This window comes from Xiphophorus couchianus, chromosome 13 (assembly GCF_001444195.1).
Source record: "Xiphophorus couchianus chromosome 13, X_couchianus-1.0, whole genome shotgun sequence".
Classification (NCBI taxonomy): Eukaryota; Metazoa; Chordata; class Actinopteri; order Cyprinodontiformes; family Poeciliidae; genus Xiphophorus; species Xiphophorus couchianus.
Genome location: NC_040240.1, coordinates 3,329,631 through 3,344,019, shown reverse-complemented (window position 1 = coordinate 3,344,019; position 14,389 = coordinate 3,329,631). Strand labels below are relative to the sequence as shown.

General features: G+C 37.9%; 1 protein-coding gene across 1 annotated transcript in view; it reads right to left on the bottom strand.

Annotated features, from left to right (window-relative positions):
* Nucleotides 1–3,199: 3,199 nt before the first annotated feature.
* The window catches only part of LOC114155585 (CMP-N-acetylneuraminate-beta-galactosamide-alpha-2,3-sialyltransferase 1-like), a 105,647-nt gene continuing 94,457 nt past the window's right edge, over nt 3,200–14,389 (bottom strand). The window contains exons 4-7 of the mRNA XM_028035551.1: nt 9,566–9,745; nt 8,223–8,268; nt 8,003–8,122; nt 3,200–6,738 (exon numbers count right to left, since the gene is read on the bottom strand). Of these exons, the coding sequence (XP_027891352.1) occupies nt 6,565–6,738; nt 8,003–8,122; nt 8,223–8,268; nt 9,566–9,745 (520 nt within the window). The 3' untranslated portion in view covers nt 3,200–6,564. The remainder of the gene's footprint in view (nt 6,739–8,002; nt 8,123–8,222; nt 8,269–9,565; nt 9,746–14,389) is intronic.

The window sequence follows — 14,389 nt, the reverse complement described above, 5'->3', positions numbered from 1 at the left end:
TTATTGTTTTCAGATCAACGCATCCATGGAAAACAAACATGCCTGTCAGGAGATATTTTAAAATTAGGTCAAGAACAATCTAGTTTTGTATATCTGTTTAAGATAATATATATACATATATATATATATATATATATATATATATATATATATATATATATATATATATATATATAAATATTGTCTGAAAACAACATAAGATAATCACAACAAGCATTTGTGACATTTCTAAAATTAGATCTGAAAGAGATCAACTAAATAATTTAGGGATATTATAGGAGGTACATGTTTGAAAAGTTTTTGTCTTTCTTAACTATTTATTGAAGTCATTTTATATAATTTCCCCAATGTATCCATGGAAATTAAACATGTTTGGGCATTTTTTTTTTAAAAATTGGACAAATAACCATCCAGTTTGCCAAGAATTGAACACCAAAGCCATAAAAGCTGATTTTCACAAAGAAATCATTATTTTGTATTTGAAAATCAGCTTTGATTGATGATCACTACAACACAGACACACACACGCCCACACACGATGCTCATTACTGGGGCGACAGTGGTAGGAGTTTGCCCTGCAATGGCCAGCCTCTGTCGTCGTGTCCTTGGTCAAGACTCTTCTCCCACCTTTCCTGCTGGTGTTGGTCAGAAGGGTCACTGGCTTGATAACGGCTGTGGCTACAATCCATTAGCTTATCATCATCATCAGTGTGTGAAAGTGATTGTTCTAATAAACCTCTACAAGTCTGATGTCATTGCCATGGAAACCAAATATGTTTTGTCAGGGCATTTTAAAAACAAATTATGGTCAAGAACAGTTTTCCCGTTTTGTTTTGTTTTTTTCAAACCAGCATAACAATTTTCCTCAAACACTAGTGCCTTGTCCACAAATTTCAATAAGCTAACACGTAAGTCACAAAAAATCATTTAAATTAACTCACAAATTAATTTCATCCCACAAATGCAAAAGAGACCTATTAAAGCTATATATTTCAAAGAAGTCAACAAAATTCCAAAGTATTGGACTACAAAGTCATCAAACCTGATACTCTTCGATTACCGTAAGTAGCACCGTTTTAGCTTTTTCAAATCAATTCACCCATGTTAGCATTCCTGGCTATGCTAAAACAACCAGATCAACATGTCCCTATCTTGAAAATCATTATAAAACTAAACTATTAAATCATAGAATGTCTTAGGGAAAATACACTTTTAAAAAATCTTTTTAAAGTAATATTAAATATTTAATGCGTTTCATTCGGCGTATCCATAGATACCGAGTGTGTATCATGGCATTTTTCAAATCATAACGGTCAAAAACAAGCTAATTTTCCAACAACTGGACAGAAATTTAACTGTTTTTTTCTTCTTTCTTTTGAAATCAGCATAACAGTTATTCTCGAACACTAGCGTTAATAAAGCATTGGAAAGTCATTAAACCTGATACTCTCAGTATAGCACATTTGTTTCAATCAATTTGCAGATTTTAGCATATGCCAACCCCCCCCCCCTAAAAAAAAAACAGGTCTACATGTTCCTTTCTTAAAAGAATAACAAAAACAAAACTAAACAATCAAGTTACAGACTACCAAAGGAAAAAATACATGTTGTTAAATGGTTTTTTTTAAGTAACATTAAATAGCTAATGTATATTATTTAGCGTAACCATGGAAACTGAGTGTTTATCAGAGCATTTTTCAAAAAATAACGGTCACGAACAAGCTAATTTTTCAAGAATTTGACATTAACTCAACTAATTTGAGTATAATTAACTAAAATACACATATTTCTTAAATCCCTGACATTTCCTGGAAATTCACTCAAGAAAAAGGCTCATTAGTAAAGAAAGATCTATGCTAGCAAGAATGCTGCTTGTCTTTTTTTTTGTTAGCAGGCGGCATTTCTTTAAAAAACGCACACAAACACAAAATAAACTAAGCAATTCATTATTATTTTAGTAATAACTTGTTTTTGTTTATTAAAATAGTAGAAGAATGATATTAACCTTCCAGCTGATCACCCTGCTGGTCCTTCTCCTGGCCAGGATCCATCTTTCGCAGGTTCTGGGCTTCTTCAGCAAGTGCGTATTTCAGCAAGTGCTTCTTCAGCAAGTTTTGCAAAGCAGGCTTCTCAATAGGTTCAAACCTTCCGAGGCGTTATGCTCCTTCAGGCGTCTCCTTCAAAAGTCCCGTAGCAAAGGGAAAGAATTCAGAAGCTCAGCGTCATTTATAGGGTTGCCGCCGCTAACGTCGTTTCCATGACTTTTGTTGACGAAGGCTCAATGACGGATCCACGCGCTGGTGCGTGAGAGAAAGTGGACTACAGAAGTTGCAAATTGCACCAGCTAAATAGCAAAAGATTCATGCAGGGGACCTTGTGTTGTAGCACAGAGTTCAGTTACAAATCACTCTTACGAGGCAAAAAATATGTTAATATATATAATTATAACATATGTTAACATTTTAATGTTGAATTGTTATCTTGATATAAGTCATTGTAAGATGTTATAAGTGTAGCTTCCGTTCTTTGGTGCCACAGAAACATTGCCACATCTATGATCTAGTAATGCCCAGCATATGCCTACACAGCCCACCTCCGTTCACACTTAAGCGGTGTAACATTAAGAGTCGAAGATACAGATGTCAACTAAGAGAAACTACGTCACTGTTTTTCCAAATTAAGTCCTTCATGTTTTTAATGGTACATCCCTGTACCTTTCAGAACACTAGTAAACCTGGTGGATGCTTCCGATTTTTCCTGGCTGATTTTCTGCAAAAGTACATTTTCATTTCCTATTTTCTGATTTATTTATTTATTTTTCTGTTGTTGTTCATTCATTACACCGTTCATAATACTTGACTATCAACTTTGACTTCTTATTAAATCCAAGTCAATAAGAATAAATGAATAAATAAATAAATAAAAACACCTTATCTTCGTGGCGTGCGGAGCTGTGGGAGGATTTCCATGTCTATTCCAGAGGGCGCTATAGGACCCCCTACCGTCCGCCCTCTGGTGCAACCTCTATCCCTACCATTTTTTATAAAATATATTAACAAAAAAGAATTTAATTCAAACAATTTTATTTAAAAAAATTAATCTATAGTGTACATTAATGAAAAAAAGAGACGCAAACAACACTGATAATTAAGTTCTCCAGTTATGGTTGATGAAGTCATTTCAGAAACTTACATAGGAATAATGAGGGAATATGTTGATTTTAAAACACTGCAGAACAAAAGGACAGCCAGTCAAAGTTCTCACCATGATATCTAAAATACTGATTTTTATTCATAAGCAATTATTTCTCTTTTGAATCACATATGAATAATTTACCCCTCTCCCCGCACACACATCTTTCATCCAAAAGCAGTTTATACATTGGCTGGGCATCCACAGATGGCTGAATAACTTAATTATTTAAATTTTAATCATGCGTCTGTCCCACTCAGGTCAACATCAGCGAAACTTCTCAGGCCAGTAAAGTTGACATGTTGCTTCATCCATGAATTTCAAACACTCAAAAATATTATTTAAAAGATGGACAATGAAACATAAAGCGTTTACCGTTAGTATTGCATCACGTCTATTAGGGTTAATCGATGTGATGAAAATAGGGTCTATTAACCCTAATAGACGTGATGCTTGTCCACTAGATGACAGTGTTCCCTGTAGAACAAATAAACAGCAACAGCCTTCAGACAACTCTACAGATTTGCGAAGACATGTAAAGCAGGTCACAATGCAACGTTTGGTTTCAAGGCACATGGAGCAAATCTTAGCCAATCAGGAGACAGCACCCAACCTAAGAGCCTGAAAAGTCTGTTGGAAAAAAAACCACTGTGGAGTGTGAATGGATATGCTTTTATCCCCCTCAACCACAGAGAAATTAATATTTAAATACATACAGTAGCTTAGCAAGTAGATTCTAATTTCAAACCTCCACTACATGGAGTGATGCTCACAAAACTGACAAACTAAACATGTCGACATCTTAATTGTAACTTTTAGATCGTTATACTGCATATACCATTTGAATTATTAAAAAAAAAAATTAGAACAGACAATAACAGACATTACAAATGTGTAAATATCAGAATACAGCTGAATTTGATGGTAAAATAAATGTCAAAAACTGTCCATGAAGGCACTTACATCTACTTTTCATTCAAAATGTGTTACTATGTACATAAAAACTGCACACTATAAGGCATATTTTTGCAGGTTATGTCATATGAAACCCAATCATGGTGATTCTTATCCTTAAGGCCCAAACTCTAAGTAGATGCATACATTGGAAAAATAGCTTCTGGGTGAGTAATTTAGCTGTTCTAGAAAGTGCATTAAGTATTTTTAAACATGATGACTTCAGGAGAGTAGCTAAGCCAAAGCTAAGGGTATGGAGATAAATTAGGGCCAAACAAATTTAAACTGAAAATAAAGATTTGAAACAGAAAGAAATGTTTTGAAATTGAAAAAAAAAAGTTCAAAGTACTTTTCAGATTTTATTTTTCCCCCCAGTTTATTTATTTTTTTCATTTGAACTTACTTTATGGCCCCAATTTAGCTCCATATGAATGTTTGTTCCGTTTACCTCAGAAGCTGGAATGACATCATGACCAAGTAAACTTTGCTCCAGTTCCAAGTTTAAACTGTCAGTGGGATTAGCTATTTGTGTGGAGTCAGTAATACAGGCCACCAACAACATATTGCTTTGCCTTTTTATTTACCAAAGGAACATGTTGGCAAACACAGGTAAGCCCAAAACTATCCATACCCCTGTTATTATGAGATTTAACATTGCTTTCATTCAAATAAGATAATTTCTGATAGGGAAAGAGATACATTTCTTCAAAGGAGAAATAAAAAACTGAAATAAGTATTTACATCTTAAAAAATGTCTTTTCAATTAGATTGAATTAAAAAATGCCTCGCAGAAAATTATTTACACCTTTCTCAATAATACATGTAATAATACTTTTGTCTTTGAAGCAAAAGCTTCTCATAATTGCATTCCAGTTTTTATTTTTGCATGTTTTTACGACGATATAAGCTCCATGTCTGCTGGAGCTTATATTGAAGGTTGGAAAAAACTCTTTTCCATCACCCTAATCATTAACTCCCTCCACACTTTCTTTGTCAGATTCAAGTTGGGACACGAGCATGGCTTCTCCAGTGCATCTATGCTAATTCTAATCAGAAGAAAGTACGATTAAGAGTACTTTATACCTAAATCTGCCGGGGGTATGAATACTTCTGATCTAACCTACCAATAATGCACAATGTCACTGAATGATATATAAATTGTCAGAAGTGCCAAAAACACTAGGGAAATTACTTTCGGAATTACATGAAACATCTTTTGAAAGTGTGGCAGCCATGTTGGATTTTGAGATAAGGGCTTGGTGAGAAATCTGACTTTCCAAGTCAACAATGTAATTTTCCAGTGTGTTCTATGCTTCCCCCCCCCCCCCATTAAAAGCCAATCAAACAACCAACAGGACAATTTACTTTTCTATGCATGCAAATGCATTTCTTTTTAGATTGTATTTTTAAATTGGAAAACATTTTTGGGGAAAAAAATAACAGACTGAATCCACTTTCAGTCAATTACCAAAATGTAAAAAATAATAAAAAAGGAATATGTTTATTGTTTGATTGAAATGTTCCCAGTTTGGATAATATTATGTTTGAAGGCTAACAACATCAGTTATTCTTGAAGGCTGGCTGCTGCCCAGTGGGTGTTTTATATATAAATATATATTTTATAAATGTCACATTGTAATAAAATGCGTTCCTTGGGGGATAAGTTTAAGAATGATCTTCGATCGTCAAACATCTGCAAGGACACACGCAAGAAGCGACGTGATGGAAATGAGTAATACCAGGATTGATCGGCGCAATAAAAACAACCGAGACTTTGTCATGATGGCCATTAAACGAAGACGCCTCAACTCTCGGATTGTGTCGATTTCTGAATAAGATTTACACCTCAGTCACTAGGGTTCTGACACTAGTTTTTCTTTTTGGCCATAAACGCAGGGCGTAGCAGCTTCAAAAACAAATGGGCCTTTTTAGCAATTCAGGTCTCCGTATGCATACATCAGGAGTCTAATGTAGCACTTTGTCTTTCTGCTGCTGACAGAACGGCTTTGTTCTTTCAATTTCATTAACACAAGGGCTTAAGATGTCCACAGAAAGTTGCACATAAAGAAAAAAAAATTAAAGTTGGTTAGGAGAAAACAAAAAGAAAACAGAGGGAAACGTTTAATCATGTGACATTGGCATTTTAATACGGCATGCATCTTTATTTTCCTCCTGGCTGCTCAGTCTGCGGTGGAACGTAAGCTTCTGGAAAGCGGCAGTGTTGCTTTTTGTCTCCTCAATGAAACGTCCATTTGACAGAAAGTTTCTAATTACCGTGCTAATAAGAAATAACCGGCCTGTATAAAAGAGGTCAAGTAGACATATTTGCAGACACAATGAAATTAGCCTTTTGCTTGTATTTTTTGTTATCATTTAAAGTTCGGTGACGTTCATTCGCCGGTCATCCCATGCTCGGTATCATCTGCCAGTGAACATTCGGATTTTGTGCTTGTCCGCCAGCAGCAAGGTGACATTATATTCATAATCTCCGTCATGGACTCCGGTGTGTCTGAAAGCTCCAGCCAAATGGTTCTCCTCCCAATAGTGGTGCCAGTTTCCGTACCGGTCGGCGCCAAATCCGAACACGCTGACCTGAGACAGAAAAAGCAATCCCAATAAAATGTAAAATCATCAATAGTAGCCCTCAGCTATTGTAAGAAAACATGCAACTATGTTTGACTTGAAAATTGCAGGAAAGACATCGATTACATTAAAGATGCAGTTCTCTGACTCCTCTTATGTTCAACGTCACAAAGTCAACGCCATCAAAATATCGGCAACGCTTTCCCTGATCATTAGCCTCTCAGCGATCAAAGATTTGAATCAGGTTTGGGTAGATTTTTATTTCCATCAATTTTGTTAACATGTCACAATGTAGTCTGGTCACTGCCTTCCTACACAATTCAACTCGATTCTCATCTCCCTTCACAGCTCCATCTGGCCTTTCTCTCATTGACCTGGATTTCTCCCAAAGAATTTCTGCCCCGTCTATCAGCGAACAGAAGGAGAAGTTGTGAACGACGACATTGATTTTCTGCGCTGCTTTAGAATTGTAGCAATGACAGCAGAGGAAGTATACAAAGTCATTCAGTCCGTGTTGGCCACACTTCCAAATATTGAGTGGAGGCAATTTCTGGTAAGTTTCTTAGCGTTAAACTGGAGCATTACATACGTCACAGCTAAATGGTAGCTTTTGGGTGAAATTTCCAACCTTAAAGTCCACGCCTCCAAGAAGTAATCGTTTCTCAATAGTTAAGACTTCAGACTCGCTGTGAGACGTAAAGCATAGAACAAGGGGCTGGTTTTTACCAGGGTACATAGAAGAAGAAAAAAATTTATTGCAATGCATTGATAAATCGATGTTTTTACCCACCTCTATTCCCGAGCATGAACGTGGGTATTGCTCAAATTCCTGATCAGAGTTATCTAGTGTCTGATAGCACTAAATTACCTTGCGCTAGCAACCTACACTGCCTTCTTTCTGCTCACTTTAAGTCCTCTACAATTTCAACAAATGTTTAAGTTGTTCCACACCGTGTTTCTTTGGCAAAGTATGTGGAAATGAAGCTGCCGGAACGTCGTCGTCTTCCAAAGTTACACACATTTCAAATGTTGCCATACCGTTTATCCCAACACCTGTGCAACTAGCGTGCTAGCAAAAATTAAAGTGCAAACGTGACGTCATTCGCAGTCGGTGCCATTACTGAGGTCCGAGCAGTACAAATATTTTCGGAAAGCAGTGTAGCTCAGTCCAGATCCATGTAATTTTGCTACCTTTGTTGGACAAAAAATGAGTTACGTGAGAACAGCACCGTACAGACAGATGATGCTGCTGGACCGGAGAAGTGTCGCTTACCTCGTCACATATGTGGAGAGCAAGCAGCAAGCTGAGGAAGCCAGTCGACGGATATCGTCCATGACCTTCGAGCCACGACTCGTGGACGTATTTGAAAAAAGTTGGACTATAAATTAACACCTGAAATAAACAAAAAAATAAAAATATAGCAGAAACAAAGACTCAGTTATATTGCATTTTTAATCGAGAAAACATGTTTAATAAGAATATTTTAGCCCACCTTATCTTTGTTCGCCTTTATCCTGGCCCTAACTGGTAAATATGTGCTGCAAGAGACATACATACACACAAAGTCATTTTTCTCCTTTTAAGCAAGAGCTCCAGAATAATAACACATCTAAATGGCTTCATTCAAAGGTAACAGATGGTGAATAAAATGAATGTCCAGTGTCTTTTTTCATTAAGCCTGTGCGTATGTAGCCAATTGAATCCAGATACCGAAGCAGATACCAAAGTAAAGCTCATTTTTTCGTCTTTTCTGGGTTTTTTTGTTGTTGTTGTTTTACACGAGATCATCTGGTGTGAATCTCCAAGTGTAGACACTAAATGTTTAAATAGAAAGGTGTGTGCGGCACCTGCTGCTGAGCCCATGTTTAGTTAGCATGAAAAATGTCTTCTCAGTATGCAAATGTGGACAAATAGTCCTACGACACTCGGAGCCCCGTTTCACTGAAAACGCGACAAAACTCGCAGCGATCTGAAGGCCGCCGGGCTGAAGCCGACATCTCTGCCGGTGGAGTTCAAATTAATGATGCAGACGGATTACTCTGGCAGCGGGACAACTCCGCAGTTATGAGCCACATTTGCTCGGAAACTCCCACCATTTATAGCGGCGTGATCGATTCGTCAGCCGCGGCTCTGCTTGGCAGCGGCTCCGTTTTATTCCTGCGTGTCCGGTAGTTAAGCTAATGATTATGGGTAAGTGAGAGAGAAGCGGCTAAAGGTGAAATGTACTGGAAAAGAAGAAGAAGAAGAAGAAGAAGAAGAAAAGATAATAATCAAAGTGATTATCCTCGTTGTGGCAAAGAGACGGATAGAAAAAGCAGGAGAGTGTGACTGGATGGCAATCTGGTGTTAGAGGAGTGGAAATGATTCTGGGAGTGAGATACATGCAGCATGCATGATGATGCCTCTGCAGCTTGGCAGTGAGAAAGTGGGTAATGAAAACTAGTTTGTTTTTTTTTCTTCTCACACTGAGAGAGAGAAACAAACATTTTTGTTTTACTTAATGACTACCTGTAAAAATATTCATTATAACAAAAACTTGAAACAAAGCAAAAAAAAAAAGTAGGATGAATAAACCTACTCAATTTTTGCTGATCATGTTGTTACACAAATTTCTGAACAGATAATTACTGTGTTGCCTTATTGCTTTTCCAGCGATAATACCAAACACAGATGTGTAGAAACCGATTCTAACGTGATTTCTAATCCGTTTGACCTGTTGACGCTGAATTTAGCTGATTTCTTGGGTTTTACTTTTACGTCTCACTTTATCTTTTGTTCATATTTGAAAACCAACTCATAGCTTAGTGGAGCTTCAGCTTTTCCCACAGCTCTTACTGTGTGATAGCGCCAGTGGTCAGAGCACTGATGACCCACTGCAGGTCCAGAGTCTTGAACGGGATCAGAACCAGGCTGGTGGTGTTGTCCAAGTCTATGGCGCTTTCTGGGTACATGACATGGTGAGTGGTGCGTGTTCCGACATCCTCCTCGAATCCACTGGTAGGAGCCTGGTTCATCCTGGAGGGACAGACAAAAACATCCTTCATTCAAGAGCCGTTTCTCTCACATCTCCTCTCTTTATTCCCCCCATTTATGGATCGAGTTTGTCATCTTCCTGTGTCCCTGGACAATTCAGAGAGTCTTTAACTATCAAAGATGGGAAATAAATACACAAGCAGGCCTCAGAAAAAGAGTTTGTGTCTTACTTAATAAGATTCCCTCCAACTTGCTTAAACTACTTAGCGAGATATGAATCACAGCAAAAGTATATTGCTGTGTTTTTATTTTGGGCTTTTTATTTTTTTATTTTTAACATTTTCTTACATTATAACCCCAGTCTTTAATCTTGCTTGCAGTTTGATGTGAGAGGCCAACACAAAATAGGAGATTTTTGCAATTTTTTTACCCCATAAAATCTGGAAACAGAGTTGTGCATTTGCATTCCATCCCTTTTTTTCCAACGCCTTGCAGAACTACCTTTTGCTGCAGCTGCAAACTGACGTGATGCGAAAGAAGTGTTTTTATTGCAGTTTTGCAAAATACACACATTTTGATACAGCTCATCCCGGCGCAAAAACATTCGACTGGAAAACCTCAAGGTTTTTTGAAATCGGTGCACTTCCATTAAACAAATGTATTTTCGTAATCCCAATTTGCACAGATTTACAGTCAACGGAAATGCAGCTGCTGACAAATTGATCTGAGAGCATTTTAGAGACACAGTTAGGATTTAGTTCTTGAGAACTCAAAACATATACCTGTCCTGCAACTTTTACACCCAATAGATGAGAATCCTCCAATAGGTTTTCTTCTTGGACTACACTACATTTAGTTGTATTACTTTCTATTCAGAAAAGTTCCATGTTGGCCTTATATGACCACAGCAACTTCTTCTACATGGCCTTCCAAAGGGCTTAGTCTTATAAAGACTAGCTTTATAGAGTGCACAACTAGAGTTAAATCAACATTAGCAGCATGTTTCTATTACAAATGTTTGCCAAACTTTGTCAATATTCCACTGATGTTGAAAAAACAAAATTTGGTAATTGCGGTGACTCTGTTAAATAAGAAACGTAATTTTAAAAAAAAATCACACGTGAATAAGTTTGTTCATGCAGTAAGTCACTAAAAAACATCCCATGCCATCATCCTCCAACCACTTCCTGTCATTTTCTTCTTTGTGGTTTGCGCCAGCAGCAACATCCGGTTGCTCATCAAGCGACTTGTGTGATGCAAAAAAAAGTGTCTCCACTGCAGTTTTGCCAAATAACCCGATTAATACACAGTCAGAAATCGGAAAATGAGTTTGTTTTTGTTTGTATTTTTCAAAATTGATGTGTTTCCATTAAACAATTTTATTTTCTAAATGTCAAATTGTGCAATTATATAGTCAAAGGAAGCACAGCAACTGTGCAGAGTCTAGTTTGTCCTTTTCAGAATTGGTATTAATTTAACTCTTTCAAAGTTATTTCAACAAGAAATTGGTTTCATTTGAACCCCTTCGAGTGTTAAATTTACTCAGCACAGTGTTGATTTAACTCTGCCAAATTTGCTGCGTGCCGTTAAGACGGACAGCCATTTTTTTTGGTAGTTTGCAGACTGTGTCAGAAGTGTATTGTGGTGTAGATGGTTGAATACATAAGTGGACAACATTTCTCTTTTTAACAAATGTTTGTAACCATGTACAGAAGATATGATACATGTATTATTCCCCTTCACAATTGTGCACTACTTTTTGTAGTTCCAGCACATAAAATCTCCTAAAACCTCGTGGTTGTCACATAGCAAAATGTAGAAAAGTTAAACTGGTATGATACTTTTAATATAAGCAGAGCCACAGATTTTACATTAAAAAAATACAAGAAGACAGAAAAGAGAAAAATGCTTAAATTGTCCTCCATCACCTTGTTCCGCCACCCCAAAAAACGACTTGGTACAATCCAGCGTCCGTATGGAGCCAGGCAATTACCTCTTGGCAGAGCAGCCGAGGCATCCCATTATTGTCCCAACAATTTTCTCTCAAACTGGGACAGTAATTGGCGGGAATACAGTTTGACAATGGCAGCTGGCTTCGGTCACACAAGTAGGAAGTGACACACAAAGCCTGAAACACGAGTCCGACCCCCTTGTGTGACTAGCGTTACCTATTTGGGAGCTCTGGCCTGAGCAGAATCATCTCCCTCATTACAGAGTCTGAGATGACGGCTATATAACAACCTGACATTTTCAGCCTGGGCCTGTCAGAACAATCGCTGGCGAGAGGAATCATTGGCCAAGGCTATTTATTGTTGATGACAAGTTCAATATGTCACATTCCTGGAATGTGACATATTCTTGCGCTCAAAGGATATGGTTGTATCTGCGCAACAGACCTGGTGCTGTCAAAAGAGGTATAAAGCCACAAGTGGAGAGTTATTACAGCAAACCTCAACGAGGTAGCAAAATGAAAATCAGCAGGACTGGGAACATGGAACATCGAAGTTTGGAGAAATGTAATTAGAAAGGACAAAAGGGAATAAACACAAAGTTTTAGCAAGATTACAAAGCTTCATTTTGGACATTTTAACAGCATTTTTGGGCATTCTTGATGATTTTACTTTTGTTTATGAACACACAAACGCATCAAAAAGGACAGTTTGCAAGAGCAGCCAAAGATCTGGAATCAGTAACAGCTTGGTGGAGTATGATGGCAAGGACATGGCAGTGATAACTGTTAAATGAACTGGACTTATATAGTGCTTTTCATTTTGACCATCCACGCCTAGGCGTAGTTTTTGCCTGTATAAAAGAGTGAAGTGATGGCACCAAGGCAGGGGCATCAAAGTCAGTTTCATTTTGGGCCATATCAAAAATCTGAATGTTCTTGAAGGACCGGTTGTGACTGAATATTTTGATAAAACCCAATTAAATTGTTAAAATATTAAAATATCAATAAATAGCTGTTCCTCCAGAATTTTGTGATTGTTTTAATGCTTTTCTTTTTTTGCAATCAGATTTGCAGATTTCCTGGTGCAAATTTAGAAATGTCTATAAGGATTTTTTATATTTGCACTAATGTATGATGTTAAATGTGGCTTTTTTTATTACTCACATTATTAATTATAACTTGACATCAAGTAAGGCTGAGGCAACTGTCACTTAAACTCAATGTTTTTGAGCAATTTTGAAAAATAAATGCAGTAAAATAAGAGAGTGGAGACTTGACTTTGTGTGAATTTTGCAGATTTGAGAAAAACTGGAAGGACTTATTGATGTAATTAGGAGTTTAAAGGGCCACATAAAAAGCTGCGACGGGCCAGATTTGGCCCCTGGGGCCTCGAGTTGGTCACATATGTACTAAGCTTTTTCAGAGAACTTAAGGTGCGTCAACTCTGCTGACAAGAACACATTGAAAAATAAGGAATTTCGGTTGTGTAATTGTAAATCTCTCCCATCCATCCATCCATCCATCCATTTTCTGTTCACCCTTGTCCCTAATGGGGTCAGGAGGGTTGCTGGTGCCTATCTCCAGCTACGTTCCAGGCGGGAGGCGGGGTACACCCTGGACAGGTCGCCAGTCTGTCGCAGGGCAACACAGAGACATACAGGACAAACAACCATTCACACACAACACACACCCCTAGGGAGAATTTAGATAGACCAATTAACCTAACAGTCATGTTTTTGGACTGTGGGAGGAAGCCAGAGTACCCGGAGAGAACCCACGCATGCACAGGGAGAATATGCAAACTCCATGCAGAAAGACCCCGGCCGGGAATCGAACCCAGGACCTTCTTGCTGCAAGGCAACAGTGCTACCAACTGCGCCACTGTGCAGCCCGTTCATGAAATAAAAAAAGAAATAAAATCTGTATTTTTCTTTCAAAAACCTTCACTGCGAGTCAGTGTCAAGCCTTCTTTGTTAAATCTTTCCATTATTGTCTTTTCAGGGCCACTGAAACGTTATTCATTTGAAGCCGACGGATGGAAATTACCAAGAATTTTTCTTCGCCTTCCTGCTTTTAGAGCTCTGTCGAAGAACGCGCGCATCCTTCCGCTTCCTGCCAGAGGGGTCGATGCAAGAATAACTCCCGTCTCTGAGGGCACTAAGAGACGCCCTCACTTGTGTTGATAAGTGGACTCTGTGGATGCTTATTCAGTTACTTGTGTGTGTGTGTGGGGTGTGTGTGCGTGTGTTTCAACTGCTCTAAGGAGGTAGATATTTTAAATTGGTTCATTCAATATTCAACTACATCACCTCGGCCGTCTGCTTCTCTGCCCCGGCTCGAGAAAAGTATTCACGGCAGATGGACTTGAAACAAAATAAATGGATGTTCTGGCCCTTCGGAGCTAATAAATTGGATTGCTTATGCACTGGAAACAGAGGTTTTTAACCCGCAAAACGCCAAAACAATCCAGAGACATTTTTAAGTCACACAAATAAAAAGTCATTCAGAGGCGCAAATATTACATGTTCTTTTTGACAAAACCAACGTTTTTTTTTTTAACTTTATTATATTGTCACCTTCCTAAGTCTATTTTTTTGTCAAAAGTGATTTTGGGAGACTTCCGGGTGAGCAAGCAAGATGGCGACAGCATAATCAGGTGGCTCCCCGACATATTATTGAAAATCACAGGTTTGACGCAAGTGCGGGATATAAAGCAACTTAGAAGTGGGCCGAAA